Source organism: Paraphaeosphaeria sporulosa, assembly GCF_001642045.1.
Source record: "Paraphaeosphaeria sporulosa strain AP3s5-JAC2a unplaced genomic scaffold CC84scaffold_4, whole genome shotgun sequence".
In the NCBI taxonomy this organism is placed as follows: domain Eukaryota; kingdom Fungi; phylum Ascomycota; class Dothideomycetes; order Pleosporales; family Didymosphaeriaceae; genus Paraphaeosphaeria; species Paraphaeosphaeria sporulosa.
This window is the reverse complement of record NW_017253363.1, coordinates 2,353,887-2,369,394: the sequence shown is the minus strand read 5'-3', so window position 1 is coordinate 2,369,394 and position 15,508 is coordinate 2,353,887. Positions and strand designations below refer to the sequence as shown.

Genomic DNA, 15,508 nt, shown 5'->3' with positions numbered 1-15,508 from the left:
CTCAGACCTATTGCACCCTCGCACGTAGATGTTGTGGGCTACATCACGAGCAGCTAAATCTTTGCATCGCTCTACTTTGTTCCAAGCTCCCATGGATACCAACCGCCACCAGTTCTTTCCGCCCACCGTCATGGTGCCTCTTGTTACATAATGTCACCTAGCCTGGATGATAAAGTTTCACGAAACCTGCATACACTGGTACAACACTACGTTTGACTTTACGACTACCTTCATTACCATTTCTCATCCGATACAGATAATCGTTCGCAAGATCTCTGGGATTTATTGCAGTCGCGGCACAACGATAGATGCGAATACACGCCAAATTCAGAGCAGATTGAAGATGACTTGCTCTGAAGTTTATTCCTACATATGGCCTGATCATAGGATATTGGTACAGGGAGTATTTCTTGATTCGGTGCGGCCCAATTCGGGCCGGGGAGGATGCTTCGTCTATTGAATATACCCTTTGTGGGTTTATTGTGCGACTTGACAAATCGTATGGCTGTGGAATGCACGCCACGCGGCCTTGGTCTGGAGCGGAAAGCGCTACATTCATATTGTAAGTATCGTACGAATGCAGGGTCTGGGGTTGCGTGGCTTTGTCAGAGGATGAGCTGCAATCACCATGCAGCCATCATCTCCACAGCCACCTTCGGCTTCAAAATACAAAAACAGACATGGAACCTCCACGAACTATCACATATGCTAACAAATCGGCGATGCCCGACTAGCAATACGAGGATCTGTATTGAGGATGTGATGTGAAGGTGGCTTGCAGGCGGCGACGACGTGGTGGCGTGGTTTCATTTCAGAAAATTGTTCATATGGGGAGTTGTGTAACATCCGGCGTCGGATAGGTACGCGTTCCTGCCTGTGAATTGAATCGCCATCAGGATGGTAAATCCCAAGACGCCATGTCACGCTGCGTGAAAGCCGCAGTCCCATACATCATGCCATACTGGTTCCCGGAGATCTGCGTGTACGTTCGTGGTAGGTACGCGCATGGTCAGCGTATTCGTGTTCCTCATAGGGTAGCTGTGTAGTCAAGTCTGATACAGTCTGTGTACATGTCAATTCATACGTCCACGTCTGCAGTTCTTTACGCCAGTGCAGACGATGGTACTCTGAGTGCACGCATACACTCCTCATTCACACCAAACCCGCAAGCAATTCCAATCCGCATCCTCCCTCATGCACCCACCCCACTCCCCCAATTCGCCCCACCACTATCGCACCAGGGTCATCATAACAGCAATCGACACCTCCCCCCAACCTTCCAAACACCGCAATACCCCAAACCCTTTTCCCTCCAGCTCCTGCACTCCGTCGGTACGCTTCCCTTCTTCAGTAGCAGAAGGAAGCAAACGAAATTCGACACGGACGCGGAGAAATGCCAAAGTACCCTGGAATCTGCAGCCGGTGGTGCTATTTAGGGATGCAAACGCGGGTGAGCATGCGAGTGTACCGCGGAGCTGGGCGCGGGATGCGTGTGTGGCGGTTTTTCCGCGAATGGAGAGGGCGCACGGGGCAGGGGCGTGAAACGGAGGCGAGGTGATGTACGAGCTGTGTTGGAGAGTATGCGTGGAGCCTGGAAGGGTAGAGGACTTGTCATGGATGATGTATATGTGTGTGGGATTGTGGGTTTGATACGGTGGTGAGGAGGGATAAGTTTGTGAAGTCGTTCGCGGCATCCCGAGGTTATGGTTCTGTATGACGTGGGATGGCAGGCGATGATGCACGTGGAAAGCTAGATAATTGGATTCGGGGTCAGCGATTTTGCTCCTGCAGTGTGCATGCGGTAGATATATTTCCTGATTGAGCAGATAGGAGGGTTAGCCGTATTGAGTGAAAGGTGATGTTCCAAGTCGCAATGGTTTGAGCTCTTGCCACGTGGGAAAGACGTCGGCCCGTCGCTAGTAAGCAGGAAACTGTCGCGCGTTTACAGGCATGTCCTGGACCGATCATAACAGACACGCCGTGATCATAATAGGCCTACAGAAAACGTGATATACCCCGAAAAATCAAAACGAATCTCCAAAGATCATACTTGCCGGCCACCTCTCACTCTAGCGACGGAGACGCCAAAACCGCACTGTCGCAGTGGAGAAGCATTACAACACTATACTCGTTCTGCTAAGCCAAAGTGGGCGTGTCCTGATTGCGAGGAACGTAATCGTGTCGCAACTACGATCCTATGTGTGGTGTTATCAAGCACTAGGCTTCGAGGATAGCGCAACAACTTTGTCGCTCGATTGGTGATGGGCTTTGCGGCACCTTTCGAGGTATATCATGTAGATAGGGTGGCTGTCTTCGATCATACTATTACTCTGAGGGCATGTTGTGTTTCATTGCTGCTATCACGCAGCGGCTGGGTTAAGATTGGCGGAGCTGCTTCGACAGGCTCCGAGATTTCTTCGTGTCTCATAAACTGGAAGGTTTCGAGAATTGATCACATTCGGGGTGGTAAAGCTGTTTTTGCTCTGGTTTTGTCTGCGACCTGATCTCTCGACTTCAAGTTGGGTAGTGAGATGATGACGGACTTGCTCCTTCCTATCAGGAACTGGTTCTTGACTGAGACATTATGGTGACAAAGTGCTTCGTTTTAGAGCTGCCATGTGAATGTCATCGTGCAAATTTGGCACAGGTACTAGGTGCACTAGAGAACTCCGTAGCCGCTGCACAGGAAATTTCCTGGAAAATGATATCCTACTCAATACATAACGCTTGAGTTTAGCCTTGTATTGTCTCACCCTCAGTCATCCGCGTCTTGGCAACTGTAGTTTACTTCATACGTCTTCGGCGTCTTGACTTTCACGGATGGTAGTTTTTCAGAGTACGGAATAATACCAAGCGATCGCACATGGCTCGTGCAGGTGATGGGATGCCTAACAACAGCCCTCACCTCGCTAGCCGCTGTACTGAATAGACTTCGAAGAGCCATCCCGCACCTGGTGGGGCTCTATACGCGGCGTTGGAACCGTACCAGGGTTATCCTGGATGCCGGGGTTATTGTCATCGTGGTGGGTGAGAATGAGTACAGTACACAGCGAAACTAAGCTCGGCGGAGATGTATTATAGCGATAAGGAATGGCCGTTTGACAATTACTCAGATTCGCATCTCAATTTGGTATTCTCTGAACGTTTTGGGGCACGAGGGTGCAACAAACCGCGATTCGCGCATCCTTCTCGTACTGTTGTAGGATTCTGGATAGCCAATCGGTGTGCATCGGCTAGCCCATGATGTGAAGAATGCCTGCGTTAGTGATGGCGATGACGACCATTGCTTTGTCAAATGCGGCGCGGTGGCTGTGATGATGAGTCGCTTGCGGGATTTCGGATTTGATCGAGGACAACATTGTTAGTCAAACAGCTGACCTGAGAGCACAAATCTCATCTCGGAACAGGGTAATCGAACACTCTAGGAACTGGTAGCCTAGAGAAAACCAGTGTCGACATGGGAGCAGTGATATCACGGAGCACGTGCATTGAGGCTGCAGCTTTGTGATGCTTGGCGACAGCTGTTGGAACGTTGCTGCGGTGTCGGACGAGCGAACAAGGTTCCCCGAACTGCATGGACCGCAACCGGATCAGGCCGCGGAACTCATGCGAGAACATGACCTCGACCAGGGTCTTGTATCGTAAGGTAGGCACCGTAGCGACGTTGAACATAGCCAGTATCAACCGAAGTGACCAGATTTCCGACCCCCAAGCTACTGGGCATGGTTCCTTTTTTATGCTTACCCTACTCATGAAATCGAGGCGAGCGCTGACGCGGGTAGGAAGCGGCAATGGTCATAAATTCAGATAACCCGTGAGATAGCAGTTCGACTGATTGGGAAAGATGGCGTTGCGTGCTGATCGCAATTCTCGACCGGCGATCCCGTATTCCTCTGGAGACCGCGTTAGCGCCTACGGTCCAGTTAATTATTTCCAAGACAACAGGGCTCTTTGTCTTAGTCGGCAACTTTTGTATGTATGAGCGTCACGCGCGACCCACTTGTTTTCACCGCGCAAGGGCGTTGTGTTCGAGCGTACTCGTACACAGTATAGCTGCGACGGGATCTAGCGTTAACGGCAGCCAAAGAGAGCATACAGTTCAAGGACGAGCCGTATGCTGGTTGACCGCTGCCATCCATGCCGAGACACGAAGTATTCCTCGTATACACAATACGGGTAAGAAGGCACGTGCAGTGTAATCAACCAGCGATGCCCTATTGTGAAGTCTTGTTGCTCGATCACCCCCGCAGTCATGCGCAATGGTTGAATTGTCGTTACCAATCGAGATGTTCGAGGACCACACGCGACGTGGGATCTAGAGCTGCGCGGATGCTCCCGTTGCAGCCGTAGAGCCTTAGTGGCTTCGAGCTTGAAGAGGCGGACTTTTGTCCGACTGCTCAACGTCCGCGCACTAACAAAATATGTGGACTCCCGTTGACGTCGTCCCGGCAGAATCTACTGCATGCTCGCTATTGAAAGCCAACTCCCTGCTGTGGCCGTCGGTGGCGGCTTTAGTGACTTCATGATAACAGTTCTCTCCTGAACCACCCATTTCGAGAGAATGCGACCGCAGCAAAGTGTGGGTAAGCCCACTAAAAGACATCGGAACGGGACGATGCCACCAGCTAGAAAGTTAGGAAGGCCTCCGGTGGCAATACGAGAGTACCCGATATCCGCGTGAAGGTACGGAACTGTCGTGAAACCTTAAAGTGCACGTCGTGGTGCTATTACATTGCTCGGTATCCAAGGTCCTGGTGGCCCGATAATACAAGCCTGTGTGTGCGAGACAAAAGCTGCGACCTCTAGGCTACCTGCACCTCTTTCCCGAACGGCCGGTCCTGGTGGAGGATGTTCACTTTCTGCAAGTGCTCGCTTCGAGACGACCAGGATCGTGGCGAGTTCTGCATTGCGGGTGGTTGCAGAGTGCCGATTCTTGGAATGAAAAGACCCACTACGCATGTACGGTACAGTTTCCATTAACTCGGTACAACGATGGGATGTTAGCATTGCACGGGTGGGGTCCATCACAATACACACAATGGCTAAGTCTTGTCGAGAAGTGGTGACTTTTTCATGGTCCACAAGGGTGAGGCTGGTGTAGAGGAAGCGCCTGAGTATGGCCTACCAGACCACCGGTACATTTGAGAAGTCGGCACACCATATGAGGATCGTCGTGAGTGTTAATCTGAAGTGGGATCGCGGCCAGATCCGGCCAGTACCTCAGATCTGGAGCTCTCCACTCCCCGATGTTGGGGGTTGCAGCGTCTTGTGTGGAGCGTAACCCTGGAGCGATGGTGGTTCCTGGCTGCTTCTGAGGTCCGATCCTTTGAGTACAGGCTGGAGGGGTGCGGGGGTAGGTGGGACATGTGCGGGAGGCCTGGGAACCTGCGGCCATTGCGAACATTATCGGGTAGTGGCTTCGAAGGTCAGGCTCCCAGGCAGCGCCAAGCACGGTGGGATGGATGCATGAGCTGTTGTTTACGTTGACGAAAAGGCCCAAACGTGGCCAATGGGATGCAGTCCGTACGACGGAGGGATAGAGCCGCTCACAGAGGCGTCGAAAAGCGATGATCACTGTGCATCCCGGCCCCTTTGGCGGCCTTAGCGTCGCGTCCCTAGCGCGCCGGAGGCAGACTGGCGCGAAGGCTCGCCTGCAGCCCACTGTGCTCCTGGTTCGCGTCCGGCATGTGCAGCTGCGGGTCTTATGCAGGCGGCCGCGTCCACTGTCGACGTCGTGCCTCCTCTCCCCTGACGCGGACGCGCTCGAGGCTCCCTCGTGCAGCTTGTCGAGTCGATGCGTGTCGAATGTAGCGGTCGCCGGAGCGGCGTTTTTGGGCAGGCCGGCACGGACCCGCTCGACCTAACGCTGCCCATGATATATGAGGACGCTGCTCCGGGCAACGGCGCGATAACGGGGCGTTGGGGGTGCAATTGGCTGGGTGAATAGCACGCACAGGCTGGTGGACGGCCGTGCAAGGAGGAACAGAACGGCGACCAGGGAGGATCCACCACACGCCCGCGCTGGCGTCCGCTTTGGGCCCGCGCGAACGAGCGTGGCGTTGGCTTGACGCCTGTGCCCCAGGCGGCCCCTGTCGAGGAGCAGTGGAGGCGACTGACAGCGTCCACGGCTCTCAGGGCACCTGCAGAGTTCTGCCAGCCGGCAAGGTGCCCTCTCGCCGGGGTCAATGAATCACATCAAGACGATCTGCCCGAGGCCCTCTCCGCGTCTGCTCCAGGGCTGTCCTCGAGTTCACTCCGCCTCTCCTCTCCTGCACTTGTACCGCGTTGCGGCTGCCGCACCATTTCAAGCTTCTTCCTCCTCGCGTGGCCCATACTCGAGCTTGATCGCGACCGTTGCGACCGCAGGCACGACCCTTGCAGCACCACGGCAGGCACCACACAGCGCACTTGCCTGTGCAGCGGCCCCTCCCTACGGTCAGCATTCGTCACCATCACTCCAGGGCTGTCTAGACAGCTATCTCCTGGCTGCACGCCCCGCACCGTCGACAGCATCCAGTCTGGCTGCCAGCACTCACTACAACTGCATCCGCCTCGCCCAGTTCGCGCGGCCGCAGACCTCGCCTGCCAGAAACTCGCGCCGTTACAGCCCTCTACAGGTGCAACCGTCTGCGATTGGCGTCTGACGTTGTGTTTCACGGCACGCATCCCGCCCGTTTTCCAATTCGTCATCCTGCTGCGCCAGCCGGGAGCCCGAATAGGAAACCTGGGCAGCTCGAGCTTTCTGTCGCACGTTGCTCTACGAACGTGCTGCAGCCTGCTGGGCGACCGCTACGACTTGCGCTCTGAAACGCTCTGCATCGAATCTCGCAACCTCTGGTCCACGGGTACGTCTTTTCCCGTTGGCGAGCGTCACATTCTTGGAATCGGATCATTCTTGCGGAACCATTCCTCCTGCCCTAATCACAACAATAGCACACAAGCCAACACTAACACCGTCATCAGCCAAACAACATCTATCGATACCGATACGCTCAGACCCTCTTCCCCAATCTTACCCAGAACTCCACATCCGCCAGGAACCGCAAAGCCCGCCTTTCACAGAGCTCCAGCATTGGCCTGATTCGATGCCGCAGCAAAATTGAGTCGCATACTTAGCGCGTCAGTCTTGCCCAGCCTCCCCGAGCATCATTCCTCAGAGATGGAGTCCGCCATGGCCGACCTCGTCTTCGAATCAGACGACACAAACAAGCACGCGAGTGCGATGGTGGCCCCATTGAACATCCAGAAGTCGCCCAAGCGGTCGCGGAGCACACGCCTCGGGCATTCTCGACAATCATCGTCACGGGGAGGACAATCAACCACATCTCAGTCGCATATGTCCCCACCGCTAACGCCACGGTCCTCAAGAGACACACTTGCGGAGCAGCCGTCACAACCCCTCTTTCACAACTACCTGCGCGCCTTCTATCACTTCCACCCCAGCTCCACAGTATCGTCCTCGACCGATGAATCCTCTATCACTGTACCTATCAACCAGGGCGATGTTATCCTCGTGCACTCGGTCCACCCAAATGGCTGGGCTGACGGAACCTTGTTGGCATCCGGAGCTCGTGGATGGCTGCCGACAAATTACTGCGAACCCTACGATCATCCGACAATACGGACACTGCTGAACGCGCTCACTAATCTCTGGGACCTTGTCCGCGATGGCGAAAACGGCGACTTGGTGGTCTTCATGAAACAGGATTATATAAGAACGCTGATCGCTGGCGTTCGCTTCTTCCTGGTGAGTAAACATCAATTATGCTTCCTCTGATTTAGAACATCACTCACGCATTGTCTAGGAAAAAACAGACTGCCTGACCAGGGAGTCACCCCTCATCGTAGCTCATGTTGGTCTCCGACGAATGCGCAAAGGGTTACTGGGCGACCTATCTTCTCTCGTCAAGACCGCTAAGAAGTTGCAGGAGGTGCTGCAGACCAACGACTCACCTGGCCTGGTTTTTGGGCGCCTGGACGAACTCGTGCTCAAAGCATTCAAGCTTGTGACTAGAGCTGTCCGATTCCTTGATATATGGGCGCAAGATGCGGTGTCGCTGTCATTTGACATGGGGGAGGGCAATAATAGACCTCTGACCCCTCCGTCTGACTCCGCTGATCTCGCCGTGCAACCGGCCGCAGCGTCGAATCAAGACGACGCAGGCAGTGCGCCAGCGAATGACGATGCAGCTTCTGTATCACAAGCGAGCGCAATTGTAACGCGCGAGCCATTGGACCACGAAGCAACGCAACCACGCAACCTCGCTCGTCTTTCGGTTGCTTTCTCGATCCCTTCAGACTCTGACGCGCTCCAATCACCTCTTTTCCCGCCCCAGGCCCAAGCTCTGGGGAAACGATTATCTGTTACGCACCGGCTGTCGTACACCGGAAAGTCTCAAAGCACGCGAAAACATAACCTTGCCTCCGAGCGGCTGAATGCTGCACACGATTCTTTCTTGGGCTTTATAGGCTCGTTCATTGGGCTGCACCTGCAGTCGCGCTCGTCTGAAGAGCTTGCGTTGACTACACAAGAGTCAGTCATAGCGTGCCGTAACCTCCTCGCAGTCGTCGAGGAAGTATGGGAGCGCGATTCTCGAAGATCGGAACAACTGCAGCAGGCAAGAGAGATGATGTACACGCGACTCGCAGAACTCGTCCAGGCGACCAAAGACATGTTCAGCAGCTTCGAGGCGGGGATGGATGACGAGGTGATCATGCCAGACCAGGGCAAACACCTTGTCGTTGCTGCCACGAGCTGTGTCCGGTCAGCTGGAGAATGCGTTACCAAAGCAAGATTGGTTATCGAGCGCATAGGGGACTTCGAGTTTGAAACCGACGAACAAGGCCTATCTCACTCTGTCTTCGATCAACTCGACCAAAACCGACCAAGTCTCGATCAACCACATGACGCGCCTCAACCCGAAGTATCAAGTCAACCAGAACGAATCGTAGAAACCGAGAAACCGCTCCCGCCGCCGCCAATGGAGGAGCGTAAGCTGCCACCACCACTGGTCATTTCGGACTCGAAACCACTTCCTGACGTCCCGCACTCAAGCTCAGCGAGCAATCAGAACGCAGGTCTTCGGCCTCTTCAAAGCTCTACCGCCGAAAGCCCGGTCGCGACCTCGTTTCGGTTGTCCATGTCTTCTCTGCCGCAATCCCTGGTCCCAGGCGCCGTGCCACAGCTCCCCCAATCGACTGCTTCGGATTACTCCCCAAGTCCTGCTAGTGCGACACAGCGCTTCTTCGGAAAATCAGCTAGAACTGACAGTGTAAATGCGTCCGTAGCTGATTCTAGTAGCACATGCAGGTACAGCATGCGCGGCGAGACTGCTAGCATAGTATCGCAGACCTCAACCAGAGCAACGACTCCCGATCAGTCTCCTGCGAAGAAGCATAGCGGTCAAACGCTCGTTAGTAGCTTTGGTAGCTCATCAGAACTCCGCTCCGTCGCGAGCGAAGACGTCGAGGCGGTCGAAGAGCATCTACTCGAAACGACATACTCTCACGAACTACTCTATAACAACAACGGTCAGGTCTCAGGAGGATCTCTGCCAGCGTTGGTGGAGCAGTTGACCTTGCACGATTCAACACCTGACACAAGCTTTGTCACCACGTTCTATCTTACGTTCCGGTTGTTCACCACCCCGGTTGAATTATCGCAATGTCTGATCAGTCGGTTTGACCTCATTGGCGACAGTCAGAGTGTGGGCATTCCTGTCCGTCTGAGAATCTATAACGTCTTCAAGGGCTGGTTAGAAAGCCACTGGGTCGTTGAATCTGACTCCGCGGCTCTCGGCATCATCTTTTCTTTTGCCACAGGAAAGCTCCGATCGGCTCTGCCTGCCGCAGGCAAACGCCTTGCAGAATTGACTTCCAAAGCCACCGAGATCCGAGCTGGGGCTCTGGTGCCCCGCCTCACGTCCTCTTTGGGTAAGACCGGTGTCTCCGGCTCCGTGTTCATTCCCGCCGACAACACAGCACCCAGTTCCAACATCACCAGGAGTCAGCTGAACGCCCTGAAAGGGTGGAAAGACGGCAAGACGCAATGTAGCATTCTCGACTTCGATCCACTGGAAGTGGCCAGGCAGTTCACCATCATCGAGTCAAAACTGTTCTGCACAATACAGCCGGAGGAGCTGCTTGCCTCGGAATGGATGAAGAAAGGAGGGAAAGGCGTCAATGTCAAGGCGATGGCTACGCTCTCGAACGATCTGACCAACCTGGTTACAGATACGATCCTACATGTAGAGGACGCCAAGAGAAGAGCTATTGTCATTAAGCAATGGGTGAAGATTGCGACCAAATGCGTAGAACTCGACAACTACGATTCGCTGATGGCAATTCTCGCTTCGTTGAACACTACCACTGTGCTTCGGCTGAAGAGGACCTGGGAGCTGGTCTCTGGCAAAACGAAGGCGCGATTCGATGAGCTCAAAGCAGTCACTGACTTCAGCAAAAATTACGCTGCCCTTCGTCAGCGTCTCCATGACCACGTCGCACCCTGCATCCCGTTTGTAGGCATGTATCTCACTGATCTTACATTCGTGGACGCCGGGAACGAGCCTACTCGTCCGCTACCGGGTGATTCTGGAGCAGAAGGTCTTTCCGTTATAAACTTCGATAAACATATGAAGACCGCAAAAATCATTGGGCAGTTACAATCCTTCCAAGTACCATATCGCCTGACAGCGGTACCGGAAATGCAGGACTGGATTGAATCCCAAATACAACGAATGCACTTGAGCAAGGAAGCCAACCCCCAGAGCTTCCACAGACAGTCATTGCTCTTGGAGCCTCGTGAGCCTCCTCGGGTGGTAAAAGCCGCCCCTCCTCCCATCAACAATGGTGCAACCCACACTGCGGCCGCCGACAATCGCCCTGCACCCGAGGATCGGTTCGGGATGCTGAGTCTGTCCAACTACTTCACCAATAACACCAAAGACCGGTAGACCCGCTACTTTCTGAACTGCTTTTCCACGCAGCTGGCCTCATTTTTGGATATATGGTATATAATTTTCGCCCAGTGCACGACCTGGTATTTTTCTCGTTCGCCTAGAAACCGATCAGCAGCAAGCTGATGATGACGCTTCTTGCTTTTGTTTTCTGTCTATTGTAACGGCCTTTAACGACACTAACGCTCAGTTTCTTGTTTTGTTTGTTCAGATACCACTATTAGCGTTTTCTGTTACTTTGTATGGTCTGCGGCCGCGATCAGCGGGCTCTGGCCACCCAAGGGTTTTCTAGGTGATGGCGTTCGATACCGGAAAGGAAACTTGGGTGTCGGAGTTGAATGGACCTGGCAGAGGGTTTTGTGTATAGATGGGAAGGACAAAAGCATGGGAAGAGCGTGGTTGCGATATCCAGTGTATAATCTTAGTCGCATGTGCATATCGGGACACAGAGCCCAAGATAATGGAAGTGGAATCTATCCAGTCTGCATCAGAACCAAGTGCGGTGATGCTTGAATACGGGCAGTTGTCGTTGAGTCGCGCCCCCTCAGCCGATGATGGGCCTGGTTACTTGGTCGAGATCACGAGCCTTTTGCGGGCACGTTCTCGCAATGACAGTGGTGGTGGCTGAAGGGTGCTGTGGCGCTCTGGACAGCGACAGCCGGTTTCGTCCAGCTCCGAGAGCTTCCACGTGCAAACATTGCACGAAACGTTTTTTCTGCTGCCTACCCCTCTCCTGCAAAACGTGCCCTTATGAGTCTGTTCTCCTCGTTCATTATTGATCCAGTTGTGCGCCAGGCGCGTCGCTTCTCGGGCGCTGCTCCAGATGCTGCCATCAGCGATGGCCAGCGCCCGTCTTCACATGCCAGAAACATCGACTCTCGCACAGCATCCTCTTCCCTTCGTGATGGCAGCACAAGAACGCCCGTTGGAGTTGCACAAGCTAGCAGCAACAATGCATCCGCACCAGAAGTAGAAGCTCGGCACCAGGAGCCATCCACTCATGATTCTCCCTCCGCAATTCGCGACGAGCAGAGGCACAGCAATGACGGCACTGTGCAGCCCCCACTAGGCTTATCGCGCCGCATCACTGCACCCAGCGCACCTATTCATATACCTGGAGATGGAGAAATGTCCGCGAACCCCCCGCATACTCTGGAAGTCCAGCTCCGACGTCTGAATCTCGATCCCTCGCATGCTGCAACGCCTGCTCGCGACATCGCCCGCCCAGCCTCGATCGCCGACGGACAGAATGCACCTCCCATGTCTGAGTCGCTGCCCGCAGACGATGGCATGCGCCATCTGCGGGCGCGCATCCACGAGATTAGGGCTCTGAAGGTTGGCGATGTGGACAAGGCTCGCATGATGCATGGCCTCATGACGGAGCGCTACAATTATCTGCGGCCCACGTCGCCCAGCAGCTTTGTCTCACACGATCGTCCCCTGACACCCACGTCGAGCCAGTCCTTCTTCTCCGAAGTCCACTACTCTTCACCCGTTTCCGTCGCGTCCGACATCGACCCAGACAATCCTTTTAACCTGCGGCCTGGTGACACGTCGCCTACATACCGGCCTCAGCCAACGCACCCTAGCCCGGACGGTGCTATCGAAGACGAGGAGGCCGAGTTGTTCGAGGAGGAATCCTCATTTGGTTGCGAGCACTACAAACGCAACGTCAAGGTCCAATGCTTCGAATGTCGGCGATGGTATACTTGCAGGCACTGCCACGATGCAGTAGAAGGTCACAACTTGGACCGGAAGAACACTCAGAACATGCTGTGCATGGCTTGTGGCACCCCACAGAAGGCTACTGAGTACTGTACGCAATGCGGAATGCAGTCAGCATGCTACTACTGCGACATCTGCAAGCTGTGGGACAACAACAGCAGTAAAAAGATCTACCACTGTCCTGATTGCGGCATTTGTAGACGGGGCGAGGGGTTGGGCAAAGACTATGTGCACTGCAAGGTACGCTATGTGTAGTATGCAATCGCCGTGGGCCGACTAACGCACGCCAGAATTGCAATGTGTGCATATCGATAGCCTTCGCCACAACGCACAAGTGCATTGAGCGCGCTACTGACTGCGACTGCCCTATATGCGGAGAATATCTGTTCAACTCTTCCACGGCCGTTGTGTCCATGCCATGTGGCCATTACTTACACAAGGACTGTTACAACCAGTACATGGAAACCGCATACAAGTGCCCCACATGCAAGAAGAGCGCTGTCAACATGGAGCTGCAATGGCAAAAGCTGACTCAAGCCATTGAGAGCCAACCTATGCCTGAGCAATTTGTCAACACACGTGCAATCATTCAGTGCAATGATTGCGCAGCAAAGTCCTCTGTTAAGTACCATTGGCTTGGCAACAAGTGCAACTCCTGCGACTCATACAACACCAACGAGCTCCGCATCCTGAACGGACCAGAGAGCGAAGAAACTGCGAACGCAATTCTCAACGCAGACAGCGACGAATACTCTGGAGCTCGATCGCCAATCAGCATCAGCTCGCCTGCGTCCTTACCTCTTCGTTCTCCGCGTTATTACTTTCAACCCGACGAGCCGGAACAAACATGGCTACCTGGCCAACTTCCGTCTTTCCCGTTCCAAATACCTCAGTTTCCGGGCATGCCTTCGGGACAGCTGCCATCATTCCCGTTCCAGATGCCGCAGTTTCGGGGTATGCCACAATTTGCAGGCATGCCTCGCATGCCCGAGATGCCGCAGATGCCTCAGATGCCGGACCCGTCCGAACTGCTAGATCGCGTCCGTCGTTCTTTCGACTACTATCTCAACCCTACCGGCGAGATCCCTAACGAAGCCGTGCCTATCATCGACTTAGACGAAGAGCCACGCGAAACGCAAGCCACAGACGGCACAACCGTCCAGCTGCCCGCTCTCCCCCAATACATTCTTGAACGTTTCAACCGCTCGATATTACCCCTGCGCAATTATTTGAACCCCGCTATCGACCAGATTCCCACACTGGATCTGTCTGAGGATCGCGATGCAAATGGCATGCAGTTCTGGGGTGAAGATGGCGGACTATTTGACCGATTCCTGTCCGGTGGTGAGGAACGGGACGATGAAAGTAGTAGTGACGAGAGCGAACATGAAGAGGATGAGGGCGAGGCTGAAGAAGACGACGATGACGATAACGACATTGACTTACCAGGACATCGGTGATACTGGGTCCGCGAGGGCTTCATTTGGACATTGCATTGCGGGCGTTAAAATGGCATACACCAAAAGCATTCTTGGACGGCGTAGTGGCATCGGACCATTTTACATACGACATGCAAAGAACAGGGATGCCGCAGACATGAGTGAGAGATCGTAGCAGCACAAATTGTATGCTTAGAATTTACATTAAATGCCCATGTAACTCCACATTCTCAACAGGCCATTTCCCGACTCTGGAAGTTAACTGACTTAGGTAAGCGCTCGGCTAGTTGGTGGCTTGGCAAACCGAAATTCCCACACGCCGCGAAAATCGTTGCTTCGCTTCCCGAACTTCAGCACCAAGCCGCCCGTCGTCCTCACCACCACTAACAACGCAGCGGAATTTCTCAGTAAGACCCTTCTCTCTTCTCGCACACTGCGCATCAAGCTCAATTGCGCCACTTCTACCATCGGGCCCTGCTAACCACCTCCAACCACAGAGATGTCCACCGCAGCCAAGAACAGCGGCAAGAAGCCCGCCGGCAAGACCCAGCGCAGCGCCATCGCTGATGTCGTCGCACGCGAATACACCATCCACATGCACAAGCGCGTACGTTGAGACCAGTTTTGTGAAGTCCACCGAATACCGCGCGCTCTGTACAAGGAGCGCGTGGGTAGGGCGGAAGACTGTTCGAGATGTACAACGGAGGCTAATACATGGGTCGGTAACAGGTTCATGGTGTTTCCTTCAAGAAGAGGGCCCCCAGGGCTATCAAGGAGATCCGCGCTTTCGCCGAGAAGGCCATGGTACGTGGGACATCTTTTGGGTTGCGATGAGTGCTGTCACGCGCATTGCCTCCCAAGCTCGCACTGTCGGGTGCAATGAGCTAACAAGTATCGCAGGGCACCAAGGACGTCCGCCTAGACCCCCAGCTCAACAAGAAGGTGTGGGAGTCCGGCATCAAGGGTGTCCCGTTCCGCCTGCGCGTGCGCATCTCGCGTAAGCGTAACGACGAGGAGGGCGCCAAGGAGAAGCTCTACTCTTACGTCCAGGCCGTCAACGTCAAGGACCCCAAGGGCCTACAGACCACCGTCGTCGAGGACGCGTAAATTCGTCTCGACTGAGTGAGCGTGGAGGACGACCGTGACGAGGCATGGATTGCATAAAAGGATGGCGTTCCGGCGGGTGCTGAGTAGCTATTTTCCCATCCGTACGACAAGCGAAAAGCTTGAATGATATCCAATGAAGGTTCATACCCGCCGTGTTAAGGTCTGCCCATCGCCGTGATTTTGTGAAGCTGAACTTGCTAGTGTATCGTATTTTTTCAGTGTCGAGGCATTTGTCCATTCTTTATATATGCTACCTTCAGAAGCTATCTTCATGTCACTAGC

General features: G+C 54.2%; 5 protein-coding genes across 5 annotated transcripts; 3 read left to right on the top strand and 2 right to left on the bottom strand.

Annotated features, from left to right (window-relative positions):
* Nucleotides 1–1,220: 1,220 nt before the first annotated feature.
* On the bottom strand, nucleotides 1,221–1,842 carry CC84DRAFT_1163612 (uncharacterized protein). Its single transcript, XM_018178304.1, has one exon. The coding sequence runs from the start codon at nucleotides 1,692–1,694 to the stop codon at nucleotides 1,230–1,232; it is 465 nt and encodes a 154-aa protein (XP_018037823.1). The 5' UTR covers nucleotides 1,695–1,842; the 3' UTR covers nucleotides 1,221–1,229.
* A 4,309-nt stretch (nucleotides 1,843–6,151) lies between these two features.
* CC84DRAFT_657203 (uncharacterized protein) lies at nucleotides 6,152–7,040 on the bottom strand. The gene has a single exon (XM_018187039.1). The coding sequence runs from the start codon at nucleotides 6,688–6,690 to the stop codon at nucleotides 6,196–6,198; it is 495 nt and encodes a 164-aa protein (XP_018037822.1). The 5' UTR covers nucleotides 6,691–7,040; the 3' UTR covers nucleotides 6,152–6,195.
* A 131-nt stretch (nucleotides 7,041–7,171) lies between these two features.
* Nucleotides 7,172–10,952, top strand: CC84DRAFT_1216413 (ras guanine-nucleotide exchange protein-like protein; the record flags this gene model as incomplete). The annotated part of the gene is made up of 2 exons (XM_018182800.1): nucleotides 7,172–7,747; nucleotides 7,806–10,952. The coding sequence occupies 2 exons, from the start codon at nucleotides 7,172–7,174 to the stop codon at nucleotides 10,950–10,952; spliced, it is 3,723 nt and encodes a 1,240-aa protein (XP_018037821.1).
* A 1,131-nt stretch (nucleotides 10,953–12,083) lies between these two features.
* On the top strand, nucleotides 12,084–14,140 carry CC84DRAFT_1216412 (zf-CHY-domain-containing protein; the record flags this gene model as incomplete). The annotated part of the gene is made up of 2 exons (XM_018182799.1): nucleotides 12,084–12,920; nucleotides 12,971–14,140. 2 exons carry the CDS (start codon nucleotides 12,084–12,086, stop codon nucleotides 14,138–14,140), a joined length of 2,007 nt encoding a protein of 668 aa, XP_018037820.1.
* Nucleotides 14,141–14,307: 167 nt separating this feature from the next.
* CC84DRAFT_657298 (60S ribosomal protein L31) lies at nucleotides 14,308–15,382 on the top strand. The gene is made up of 5 exons (XM_018187041.1): nucleotides 14,308–14,335; nucleotides 14,391–14,526; nucleotides 14,617–14,726; nucleotides 14,849–14,923; nucleotides 15,020–15,382. Exons 3-5 carry the CDS (start codon nucleotides 14,619–14,621, stop codon nucleotides 15,224–15,226), a joined length of 390 nt encoding a protein of 129 aa, XP_018037819.1. The 5' UTR covers nucleotides 14,308–14,335; nucleotides 14,391–14,526; nucleotides 14,617–14,618; the 3' UTR covers nucleotides 15,227–15,382.
* The last annotated feature ends 126 nt before the right edge of the window (nucleotides 15,383–15,508 follow it).

Coding starts and splice junctions, on each gene's coding strand:
- CC84DRAFT_657298 (XM_018187041.1), top strand. CDS start 14,619: ATGTCCACCGCAGCCAAGAACAGCGGCAAGAAGCCCGCCGGCAAGACC. Junction 14,727..14,848: donor CCATCCACATGCACAAGCGC/GTACGTTGAGAC, acceptor GGTCGGTAACAG/GTTCATGGTGTTTCCTTCAA. Junction 14,924..15,019: donor CTTTCGCCGAGAAGGCCATG/GTACGTGGGACA, acceptor CAAGTATCGCAG/GGCACCAAGGACGTCCGCCT.
- CC84DRAFT_657203 (XM_018187039.1), bottom strand. CDS start 6,690: ATGACGAATTGGAAAACGGGCGGGATGCGTGCCGTGAAACACAACGTC.
- CC84DRAFT_1163612 (XM_018178304.1), bottom strand. CDS start 1,694: ATGCCGCGAACGACTTCACAAACTTATCCCTCCTCACCACCGTATCAA.